This window comes from Vanellus vanellus, assembly GCF_965231255.1.
Source record: "Vanellus vanellus genome assembly, chromosome: 2".
In the NCBI taxonomy this organism is placed as follows: Eukaryota; Metazoa; Chordata; class Aves; order Charadriiformes; family Charadriidae; genus Vanellus; species Vanellus vanellus.
Genome location: NC_138906.1, coordinates 170,034,469 through 170,046,802, shown reverse-complemented (window position 1 = coordinate 170,046,802; position 12,334 = coordinate 170,034,469). Strand labels below are relative to the sequence as shown.

Here is a 12,334-nt window from a genome sequence, read left to right as displayed (position 1 = left end):
TTCTGCAGCTCTGGAGAGCTCTGGCATTGCCTCCGTTGCGCTTTGTGACCCAGACCGATGCTTCTTCGCTCTTCTGCTCTTCCCCCGCGTGTGACTACTTCTGAAGGTGTCCCGTGTAAGATGCGTTCTTCTCCCCAGCTCTCCCTGGGGCTGAGGCTCTTCTGAATGGTTCGCAGGGTGTCACACTGTTCTTTCGAGATGTTTTGCTTAAAAATTGAGATTAAACCCTCGCTGGGCGGGGATCGAAACTATTGCTCTGCAGCAAGAGTCTTCATGGCTTTCTCTTAGACTCCTCCAGGAGGACCTCACAGATTTTGGGCATCTCTGTGCCCGTGTTGGCTGTGTGGCTGAGGGATTTGACGTCGGCATTTCTCTGAACGTTCTGCTGATTTCTGCAGAAGTAGTGGATTCAAAACATGAGCTGGTTAAGGGTATAATAGGTTTGTGGGTCAGATGTTTAGCTGCTGAAACTCTTTGACACCAACAGATGTGTAGGGAGAGACTGTTGGCATCGGGGCGAGGAGGGTTCTTGCCCCGTGCCGCGAGCTCCGGCCCCTCAAAGGCGTCTGCGCCAAGTCCTGGCCCGCGTTTTGGGGTTCCTGCTGGGTTGTAGTACAGTGCTTTATCTGTTTGGGGATGGAGACTTTTGAGGGCCGTGAGTTCTGCGATTATATTGCCTCACGCAGTATAGAGTGTTAGAACTTACTGTTGGGTGAGTCTTAGTTCTTATTTTCAAGATCTTTTTTTTTCCATATTATTCATGATTTTTATGGGGCTCTGACATAGCCCCTTTGATCCCTTCTCCGAGCCTGAAGAACCCTCGTTTCTGTGGTCATTCCTCTTGCGGAGATTGTCCACGTCACCCTGGTCGCTGACGTTCCAGCTGGTTCGATACCAGCGATAGCGACCACAGCAGCGGGTGGTAATGGTGATACCGGTGTGCTGGGGGTTGTTCAGTGGTGCGGTTGCTCTTTCCCCGGCCCTGTTTGACTTCTGCGCATGATTGACCGATGAGGAGGGTGGAAGGGGTTGTTTGCCTCTGTAATCAAAGGATGTTGTCATTATCTAAACTCCCCACGAAACTGTGTAGACACAACAAGCTTATTTATAGTTTTTTATTTCTCCAGCTAGCAGCCAGTAACGCACCCTGCTGCTGTGTGGTACCCGTTTTTTATATAATATTCAGATTATGATGAAGACGGTGACCGTTGAGCCTTGATGAAACAGAAGGGTCTTTTTTCTTGTAAATACGATACAGAAATGCCTCTCTCGCTCCTCTAACAAAAGTAAATGCCATCTTCTGTGGTAGAGCAGAGGTTGCTCGAGCTCCGGAAAGTGTTACCTTTATGCATGTTGAAAAAGTGGAAACCGATAAACTGGGAACGGGCACTTTTTTGCGAACTGCTGAATGTCTCCGTATTTAGAAGAATCTGCAGAACGGGTGAACCTTTGTGGCTGCGAAGAGCAGCGGGAGTTTCCGAAGCCGCTCAAACCACGGTCGGCGATGTCCTTCCCCATGAACGGAATACAGGATTTGTCTCGTGAAGAGAAACGGAGCAGAGGGAGTTTTTCCATCCTCCCAGAGAAGAGCTTTCCGACTTCGCTTACCGAGCGCAGGCGGAGGTGTTGCCGTCACCTCCAGCTGCAGGTCCCTCCGTCCGCACCGTATCCCCTCGGTACTGCAGGGCGGGCGAAGCGGTGTCTCCGAGGAGCTGAGCGGCGGTCGGTGTCCTCCAGCGCGCGCTGGCACTCGGGAGGTGCAGTCGGGCTCTACAGGGTCCCCTCTTGCTGGGGACTCCGCAGACCCCGACCTGAGCTTCTCCATCTGCCCGTGCTCGTGGTCCTTGAAATTCACCTTCTTGTCGTCTTTTATTCTCTTACGTCTGAGTGCGGGGCATGCTGACGGGGGTGGGAGTGGGCAGCCTGGCGTCAGGCAGCGGAGATGAACTCTTCAGACGGCCCCAGGCTCCCCCTGACAGTGCCCCCCCCCCATCCCCGCTGCCGTGGACATTTGGAGCTGAACAACGTACACTGTGCGCCGTTCCCTGACCTGTTTCTTGGCTTCAACGCGTGCCTTAGCGTGCGGGAGGAGAGGGTGCCCCGGCGAGACGACAGGGTGGCTTTGCAGTGGCGACGGCAGCTGGTGTGTGGGAACATCTGAGAGGACACACTCCAAGAAAGTGAAGAGGTCAGCAGCTCTCTGAGCCCGTGGTCCAAAATTCGCGGTGTGCCGCGGTCGTGGGTGCGGTGGGTACCACCTGAATGTGAAACCAGGTAAGGAGACAAGTACAAAAGACAGGGAAATCACTTTTATTAGGAAGGTCAGACTTTCCTCAAAGCTGAGGTCTTCTTGCTCTTTCCTCATGTTGCTGAAAAAGCAACAAAATGATGTGTCTTTGTGCCTGGCTCGTTAGGCAGCAGGCGTTGGGCCGCTGACTTCAAACATGAAACTGGGATCTCTTGCTGCTCCACACCGGGTTCACTACTGGAATAGAATCATAGAATGCTGTAGGTTGGAAGGGACCTTAAAGATCATCCAGTTCCAACTCCTGCCCTGGGCAGGGCCACCTCCCCCCAGCCCAGGTCGCTCCCAGCCCCGTCCAACCCGGCCTTGAACACCCCCAGGGATGGGGCAGCCACAGCTTCTCGGGGCACCCTGCGCCAGGGGCTCAGCGCCCGCACAGCCCACAAGTTCTTCCCCACATCTCCTCTCAGTCTCCCCTCTGTCAGCGTCAAACCGCTCCCCCTCGTCCCACGGCTGCCCCCCCTCACCCAGAGTCCCTCCCCAGCTCTCCCGGAGCCCCTTTAGGCACTGGAAGGGGCTCGGAGGTCTCCCCGGAGCCTTCTCTTCTCCAGGCTGACCCCCCACCTCTCCCAGCCCGTCCTCCCAGCAGAGGGGCTCCAGCCCTCCCAGCATCTCGGTGGCCTCCTCCGGCCCCGCTCCAGCAGGTCCGTGTCCTTCTGATGCTGGGACCCCCCCAAGCTGGAGGCAGCACTGCGGGGGGGTCTCCCCAGAGCAGAGCAGAGCAGAGCAGAGCGCAGCAGAGGGGCACAACCCCCCCTGGCCCTGCTGGCCACGCTGCTGGGGATGCAGCCCGGGGTGCCGGGGGCTCGCTGGGCTGGCAGCGCACGTTGCTGGCTCACGTTGAAGTGTCTAAGCCTCACAACCAACCTTTTTCTCTATGTCTTGGGTGCGTTACATTAGGCATTTTGGAAAACCACCTTCCTTTCTGGTGTGCTGATGGCCCTGCTCCCGGCTGCCGTGCTCGGGGCCGGTTGGGGTTTGGGCACGCAGCAATGGACACGACTCCTGCTGCGCCGGGGTGCTGTCGCTGCTTGCAGCCGCGTTGTCTTCAGGAACGGACCGCGCTGCCTTCTCTTACGCTCTCAGTGGGGTCATAAAAAGGAAGCAAAAGCAGCACTGATACCCTTCTGTGCGCGGGGTTTGGTTTGCATCCCTGTTTAGTCAGCAGAACGCCGACAGCCTCTCTTGGTGGGGGCAGTCATTAATATTCCATGTTCCTCAGCTATTTCCAGACTCTAAAGGAAGAGCCATTTACAGCTATTTCACTCTTTTCCAAGAGCGGATCCCCCCAAAGGTTGTACCTGCTGCAGACTAAAGATTGATAGCGCTGCAGCCGGGATTCGAAACAGCTTTTTAGTCTGAGTCGCTGATTTAGGGCAAACTAAGACACAGCTGCTTCCCTCCAGCGGACACGTGGTATTCCGGGGAGGAAACCGCTCTGCTCGCGGCCTCGTCCTGCGCATCACGGTCTCTGCTTTGCCCTGAGCTCTGCCCCTGTCCCTTCTGTGCCCTGGGGAGGGACCGTGCCCCCAGGCATCTGACCCCTGCGCTTTGAAGCTCGCCTGCGTCGTCCCGCGCGTCTTCCTCTGGGTATCGGGGATGGCGGCGCCGTCCCTGCCGCCCGGGAGCTGACAGCTCCGGTATTGATCGCAAAACTATCGCTTCAGCGTTAGTTTGGGCGAAGAAGAGGGATGGTTTGCAGGACACCGCGGGGAAGGTCGGAGTCAGGATTTAACTGCAGACAGGAGTTGTACAGGTGTGGAATAAGGACTTAGGCATGGTCCCGGTGTCCCGGCTCCTGCTGTCCCGGCTCCATTTCTGAGGATGCCATTGGCAAAGGGCAGGAGGAAAGGAGCGGGGTGGGCACGTAGCGCGATCTCCTGGCACCGACGCTGTGGGTTAGGGACTTCCCCAGGCAGGGGTGATGCCCTGGTACTTAACAGTCCTCCGTAGATTTGTTTTCCTTTGTGCGATGTTGTCCGACAACTCCTGGGATGCGGCAGCAGAGGTCTGCATCTTAATTACGCCGTGTCTGGAGAACCGTCTCCCTTTGTTTGCGCCGAATCTGCCAGCTGCCGGCTTCGGCTGACAGCCCCAGCCTCGCGCCGGAAGGGAGAGGGAACAGTCGCTGCCTGTTCGCCTTCGCTTTGTCCTTTGGCTTTGCTGCTGCGGGGCACCGGGTCGGTGCTTTACAGAACCGCTCGGTGATCGCATCAGCCCCGTCTCCCCGAGCAGCCCCGCTCGGCTCGGGGCTGTGGTTTTCTCCGTGTGTGTGCTGCTTCGTGATGTTTTTCTGGCTAATTTTCATCTGCCCCGGTGTATCGCTCTCACTCGTTTTTACAGCCCTAACTAAGGTGGAGTTACCCGGCTTGCTGCCCTTTTTGGGATCACCCCCGGGGGGGCATTCAGACCCCCGGTGACAGGGTCCAGCGTTGCTCCCGCGGGCGAAAGCCGCCCTTGCGTCGTCCAATGAGCCTGTAAAGCGCGGGAGTCTGTACCGGCGGGGCACGGCGCTGCGCGGGACGCGGCGCTCTGCGGGAAGCGCGGGTGGCACGAAGAGGACTGGAAACGGCATCTCAGCTGAAATTTGGGTGAGGCCGTAGCACCCGCGACCCCAGACTTTGCTCTGGGCCCATACTATGCCTAAATGAAAATCTTTGCCCATTTATTGGGGTTTTTTTCAAGCAAATAGGGACGTGGCAGGACCCTTCAGATCTCAGTTGGTTTGTTCAATTAAAATCCATTTTTATTTTCTGTATGCTCCTGTGAGAAGTACTAGAACATCCCCATACCGCATGATGAAGGAATCTGCTGCCTGCTGCGTTGCCGCTTCTAAATAAATCCCGAAGAACCTTGTGGCAGGAGATAAAAATACCGCAGGGCGCAAAAACACTCAAATACAAACTCTGTGGGCATCAAGTGCGCTTGTACACGGTCACAATCGCGTGCTGCAGTTGAAAATTACGTATTTTCTAGCGTGAGTCTCTACGGTTCAAACCCCCCAGGCAGGAGATTTAAAGAACTTGAATTGAGGGTTTTTTCCTATGCACGGTGTCGGTGAGGGTACGCAGCGCACAGCTGCAAGCTGCTTTCTGGAGTTCACCTTCGACAGAGTGAGAGAAGACAGCTCTCTCCTCTGCTTACCTGGGGGTAAAAGCCTGGTTTTGCGAAAAAATGCCGAGTAGCAGCACAGCCCCGATGAGAGCGTGACAGCTTGCAAGACTGCATTTTCTTTAAACCGCAAAATACTGGATAAAAAAAAAATAAAAAAAAAATAGTCATTTATTTCAAAAATTGCTCGCTGTGAAGTCAAGCGCGGCTTTTAGCCAGAGTAATTTTATCTGAAAGGAGAGTAACGACCATTTTCCTGAGTGTATACTGGTAATTAAAGCTCTTTGGAAAGGCTGTTTTTCAAGCAGGATGGACGTTCCTCCTGAGGACCCTCGTACAGCCGCGGTGATAAATGAGCGTCTCTCCTGGCTGCGGGAGATAACGAATGTCATTCTCTGCCTGGCAGAAGCGCGCCGGCGTCCTGAGCCCCTGGGCTTCGGCGAGAAGGCGCCCGCTCCCTCTGAACAGCCCCACGTCGGCTCCAGTCTCAAACTGGGGGACGCTGGTTTTCTGTAGGGGGGCGAAAACCACCTTTAGCTGGGGATGCTGCCCGCTGCCCCCAGGGTCCGGCCGCCCGTGGGTGTGTGCTGCGTTATCTGGATGGAGGAGCAGCGGGTACCAGGGGGGGACCGGGGGCAGGCTGCCGGTCCCAGGCGCTCTCTGCAATGAGAGGAGTCCCTCGTCTTTGCTTTCGAGAGACAGGTCCCTTCCCTGAGCCGCAAACCTCCTTCTGAGGCTGCTGGACCCCGTCCCCAGGACGCGGGGGGCGAGGGGGGGGCACACCGGGCATCCCCCCGGGAGCAGCGCTTTGAGAGAGGCAGGTGCGGAGCGGGGTCCGCTTTATGCAGTCCTGTAAAATAGCGTATAAACGAAACGCTTCAAAGATCTTTTAATAACTCCCGAAATGAAAGGTTTGAAACGGGCCCTTGTAAACTCCTCGCCGGCGTTTAATTGCCTCATAAAACAGTGTGCTAAAGAAAGTATTAAAGGGGTGGGTTTGCTGCGCTCAGATCGGTTTAACCCTTCGGGGACCTGGTGTCCAGCTGTTTCTCTCCCGCTGCCTAATGAGCAGTTACCACCTCCTTTCTTTGCCTTTCATGATACATCGCTGGCCCGCGTCCACCAGACCTCGACCTCTTCGCGCGGCTCAGCTGCGGCGGGGGCCGGGGCCGGTGCTGCGCGGACGGCCCCGTCTCTGCCTCTCGCCCCTGGGATTTCGGCAGCGGGCGCGGGGCCGCGGCTCTGCCCTTCCCGACGCCTGGACCCAGCGGTTCCTCGCTGCGCCTTTCTGTCCCGAGGCGGATCCGGGAGCTGTGTTCAGCTGGTCTGTGCCGAGGAAAGCCTGGCTAATTTACAGACCTCCCCAAATCCCCGCTGGGGCCCGGAGCAGCAATCCTCCCCGCGCGTAATTGGCAGCTGGTGCGTGGGGAGCGATGGTGCAGCTGAGATAACCGCAGCTGCACCCCCTCGGTACGGGGGCAGCCCCGTCGCCCACCCCCCGAGCCCTCTCGCCTGCCCGCGCTGCCTTTCGCACGCCCCGGGTTTGCTGCCGAAAGCGCCGACTGCTCCTCGCCGTAGCCGAAACGCAGCCCCTTGGTCACGAGCGCAGCCCGTGCCGCGGGCCAGCAGGCAGCTCGCACGGCCGTCCCCTCCACGGGGGAAACGCTTTCTGTACGCGGGTGTTTTGGATGCATCTGCAGGCGAGAGCCTGTTTTGAGAAAATCAGGGTGGCTTCGTGTGAGTTCTCCCTCTCTGAGTTTTTGTGTCCCCTCCGGCTTTTGCTCTGCCGAGGGCTCATCTTGCCCTTGTACCGCAGTGGAGTACGGCAGGGCGCTCGGGCTGCCCCGGTCTGGGTAGGCTCTGCCGGGTGCCACCGTCCTCCTCCTCCTCCTCCTCCTCCTCCCTGAAGTCCAAGAGAAGCCGTCCGGCCTCTCCTGGATTGTCACCGCTAGAACAAAACCCTCCAGAGGGGAAATCTCTGAATGAAAATCTGAAAGGGGAAATTGTAGCTTGAGCAGTCACCATCCCTCAAAGGGGGGGGGGGCGTTCCCAAAAAACCAGCGTGGAACGGCGGGTTTGCCTGCAAATGAGGTCGAATCAGTGCTGCAGTCGCATAAACAGGTAACTTAAACCGTGTCACCTGGGAGCTGCTGGGAGCTCGGATAGCCTTAAGAATAAGGGAAAGCGTTGCCGATTTATTGCGAATTTCTCCATTGTGTTTTACATTCACAGAACACACAAACCCGATCACGGCTGTTTTCATTTCTACGCATAGAAAAGCCAAATACGGAGTTGTGAAAAAGCGTGTAGGGTTTGGCAATTGCTGCTGCGGGAGAAAATCCGCGGGGTGGGCGCCGCCGCGGCTCCTCGGTGCGGCGGTTGTGCAGCCCGTGCTCTGTCCCGACGCAGCCTCGCGTGCCGCCTGGGCGCAGAGCTCGCTCCTCCTCGGCCGTGTCCCCCCCCCTGTCCCTAGAGAAGGCGATTTATCACCAGCCCTGCCTGCACCTGGGCCAGATCAAGGAGATTGAGCGCGGTCACCAGGGGCCTTTCCACAAGGGCACGGTAATGGCTCGTAGCAGATGTGAACCGCTCGCTCTCTCTGGGTAAGGCTCTGTGTTACTGCCCACGTGTGAATAGCTGCCGTTTCTGGAGCTGCGCGAGCTAAAATGATGGCAAAGCAAAGTTAATGAACGCAATTTCACCCGCGGCCCCAGGAGGCTGTAAATGAGCCGGTATCTGGAGATGTCGGCAAATCCCCCGCTGCAGTTTTCCAGCTTGTCCCGTCCTTTATTTGCTCTGCCTGAGAGGCTGCGGGGTTGTGGGTTTGGTTTTTTTTTTTCTCAGATGGCTTTTTCTTCTCTTGCAGCGAGAATGAGGCGTTGTGGAGGGAAGTGGCCAGCTTGCGGCAGAAGCATGCCCAGCAGCAGAAAGTTGTCAATAAGGTAAATCCCGGTCTTCCGGACGGAGGGATCGGGAGGCTCGTGCGTGCGGTGCTGTAGGGACCAGGCTGCGCACTTGCAGGATGGGTGGGATGCAGTGGCACTAATTCCATTTAAGAATAATTTCATAGAATCATGGAATCGCTGAGGCTGGAAGGGCCCTCGGAGATCATCAAGCCCAACCTTCCCCTAACCGGACAAAACCACTTCTAAACCACGTCCCCAAGTACCACCTCTACCCTTTTTTTAAACACCTCAGGGATGGCGAATCCCCCCCCTCCCTGGGCAGCCTCCTCCAGTGTTTGATAACCCTTTCAGTGAAAAAAATGTTTCCTAATATCCAACCTAAACCTCCCCCGGCATAACCTGAACCCATTTCCTCTCGTCCTGTCACTGGTCACCAGGGAGAAGAGGTCACCCCCCCCTCGCTGCCCCCTCCTGTCAGGTACTTGTAGAGGGTGATAAAGTCTCCCCTCAGCCTCCTTTTTTCCAGGTTTTCTCCCTCTTACCACGAGATTGTGGAAATACAGTGGGGAGAGGCTAAATTTGGGCTGGCAGTGTTACAATGTGGAATCCACTTGGCTGCCGTGAGACGGTTTTACCCTCAGCCTTCACCTTTGTGCTTGGAGTCGGGGTCAGCGCTCTGCCGCGTCCCCCTGCACCCAGCTCTGGCTCCACTGGGAGCACAGGTTCCGGCTGGTCCTGCGGTACTTCTGTCCGTGCTTATCCAAGGACTATCAAGGTCCTGCACCTGGGGAGGAAGAATGCAAAGCACCAGTATAGGTTAGGGGCGGACCTGCTGGGAAGTAGCTCAGAGGAGAAGGATCTGGGGGTCGTGGTAGACAGTAAATTATCCATGGCCCAGCAATGTGCCCTTGTTGCCAAAATGGCCAATGGAATCCTGGGCTGCACAGGGAAGAGTGTGGCCAGTAGGTCGAGGGAGGTCATTCTCCCCCTCTGCTCTGCACTGGTGAGGCCACAACTGGAATACTGTGTCCAGTTCGGGGCTCCCCAGTTCAAGAGGGACAGGGAACTGCTGGAGCGAGTCCAGCGAAGGACAACTAAGATGATGGAGGGATTGGAGCATCTCCCGTATGAGGAAAGGCTGAGAGCGCTGGGACTCTTTAGCCCGGAGAAGAGAGGGCTGAGGGGAGACCTTATTCATGCTCACAAGTATCTAAAGGGTGGGCTGAAGGAGGATGGAGCCAGGCTCCAGACAGTGGTTCCCAGGGACAGGACGAGGGGTAATGGGCACAAGTTGGAACATCGGAAGTTCTGTTCAAACACACGGACACACTTCTTTACGGTTCGGGTGGCAGAGCACGGGCACAGCTGCCCTGGGAGGGGGGGAGTCCCCTTCTCTGGAGATGTTCAAGACCCGCCTGGATGCAGTCCCGAGTGATGTGCTCCGGGCAGTCCTGCTTTGGCGGGGGAGTGGGGCTGGGTGATCTCTAGAGGTCCCGTCCAACTCTGAAACTCCGTGATTCCGTGACTGCGCACACCGTAACAGCTTTTCCCTTTTTCTCCTCACAGCTCATCCAGTTTTTGATTTCATTGGTGCAATCCAACCGCATTCTCGGGGTGAAGAGGAAGATGTAAGTCTGCATTTCTCCATCCAGATAAAGGTTCCCTGTCTGAGAGAGTAAAGAGAGGATGAGCGGAGCGGATCCCCCAGATCTGTCTCCTGTAGCAGCTTTGCCAGTGGGGTGGGACCGGCGATGGTCACTGGGATCATGCGAGGCTGCACGTCCTTGCTCCAGCCAAAGCCAGCTAGCACTGCTGCGCGGCTGGCACCGAGAAGGGTTTGCCATCCAGGCTGCGTAAGCCCCTGCAGAACCCGCCTTACGGCCGACCACAGCGCAGTGGGAAACTGCGCCGCGAGGGCTGGGGTCTCGCCCTGCCCAAACAGCCTCTCGGCACTGCCGCCATAGCTCTGTCGCTATACCGAAAAGGAAAAGTTGGACCATCCAGACCGGCCTGGTGCTGTCGCAGGCTGCTGTGACACCTTCGCAGACTAATCAAGCCGGTCCTCAAACGGGCTGTGGGTTATTTTGCCCCTTCCTGGTTGTGCTGGGTGACCGTTGAGTACCTAAGTACCGTAAGCAATTAAGAACAATCCCAATTTGTTTTGGCCAGTTGATAGCGACTTGGTTTTGTCCCGGGATTGTGCCGTAGCACAATTCCTTTTCCCTCCTTAGCTTTTACAGGTGCTTCCCAGTCACAAGTGGTGTCCCCCAGGGATCGGTGCTGGGGCCCGTTCTCTTTAATATCTTTATCAATGATCTGGAGGAGGGGATCGAATGCACCCTCAGTAAGGTCGCAGACGACACTCAACTAGGGGGGCGTGTTGATCTGCTTGAGGGTAGGATGGCTCTGCAGAGGGATCTGGACAGGCTGGACAGATGGGCTGAGGCCAATGGTATGAGGTTCAACAAGGCCACGTGTCGGGTCCTGCACTTGGGTCACAACAACCCCATGCAGCGCTACAGACTGGGGGCGGAGTGGCTGGAAAGCTGCCTGGCAGAAAAGGACCTGGGGGTGTTGGTGGACAGCCGGCTGAGCATGAGCCAGCAGTGTGCCCAGGCAGCCAAGAAGGCCAACACCATCCTGGCCTGCATCAGGAATAGTGTGGTGAGCGGGACTAGGGAAGTCATCATCCCCCTGTACTCGGCACTGGTGAGGCCTCACCTCGAGTACTGTGTTCAGTTTTGGGCCCCTCACTACAAGAAGGACATTGAGGTGTTGGAGCGTGTCCAGAGAAGGGCTACAAAGCTGGTGAAGGGTCTGGAGGACAAACCTTATGAGGAACGACTGAGGGATCTGGGGTTGTTTAGCCTGGAGAAGAGGAGGCTGAGGGGAGACCTTATCACCCTCTACAACTACCTGAAAGGAGGTTTTAGAGAGATGGGAGCTGACCTCTTCTCCCTGGTGACAAGTGATAGGACAAGAGGAAACGGGTTGAAGTTATGTCAGGGCAGGTTTAGACTGGATATTAGGAAGCATTTTTTCACTGAAAGGGTTATTCAACATTGGAATAGGCTGCCCAGAGAGGTGGTGGATTCCCCATCCCTGGAGGTGTTTAAGAAAAGGGTAGATGAGGTGCTTAGGGACATGGTTTAGGAGTGGTGGTGTTTTTATCAGGGTAGGTTAATGGTTGGACTTGATGATCTTAAAGGTCCCTTCCAACCTCACTAATTCTATGATTCTATGATTCTCCCGTTGTCTCTCATCCCACCCTCCGCTAGGCTGGGCTCGCCCCGCTCTTCCAGTCCCAGCCGGTGAGATGGGCTCCTCATCCACCTGATTTTTCGCACGTGTTCGCGTATGAACTGGCAGATACTCTCTTGTGTGCCTGTTCCTGCCCCCACCTTGTCCCGTGTTGCCTGTCGAATTGCGAGGCTGTCCTTTTGTGTTTGAACAGTGCCCAGCAGCACCATATGGCAGACAACACCACAGCGGGCTTGATTATTATTAATGAAGATAGTGGTTTATACGGTGATAATGTCCAAGACGTGCTGAAATGATTTATCTTGTAAGGAGAAAGAGGTTTCTCCACAGTACGGGAGTACATGAAAAGGGCCCCAGACGTGGCTGTGTCACAGCTGACCACAAGTAATCCATCTTTGGAGCAGTTGGCTGTGGAGGAGTGAAGCCAAGCAGAGCGCTGACAATACAGGCCTGGGGAAGGGGGTGACCGGGGTCTGTAAAGAAGTCCTCTGAGGCCGGAGGTTTTACATCGCTGCTCAATAGACTTGCAAAATGTAGCCCGGGGGCTGGTCACGGGGGCAAGTGTGTTCCCCTGTGTCACAGAACCACAGAGTCCCAGAGTGGTGGGGGCTGGAAGGGCCCTCTGGAGCTCCCCCAGTGCCACCCCCCGCCAGAGCAGGGGCACCTCCAGCGGTGGCACAGGACACCTCCAGGCGGGTTTGGAATGGCTCCAGAGGGGAAGACTCCCCCCCTCTCTGGGCAGCTGTGCCAG

At 56.5% G+C, this 12,334-nt stretch overlaps 1 protein-coding gene across 3 annotated transcripts in view; it reads left to right on the top strand.

The window, feature by feature from the left end:
• HSF1 (heat shock transcription factor 1) overlaps positions 1-12,334 on the top strand; it is an 80,987-nt gene that overhangs the window by 46,927 nt on the left and 21,726 nt on the right. For all 3 annotated transcript variants that reach the window (XM_082498864.1, XM_082498863.1, XM_082498862.1), the window contains exons 5-6: positions 8,283-8,358; positions 9,889-9,950. In XM_082498864.1, coding sequence (XP_082354990.1) covers positions 8,283-8,358; positions 9,889-9,950 — 138 coding nt within the window. The remainder of the gene's footprint in view (positions 1-8,282; positions 8,359-9,888; positions 9,951-12,334) is intronic.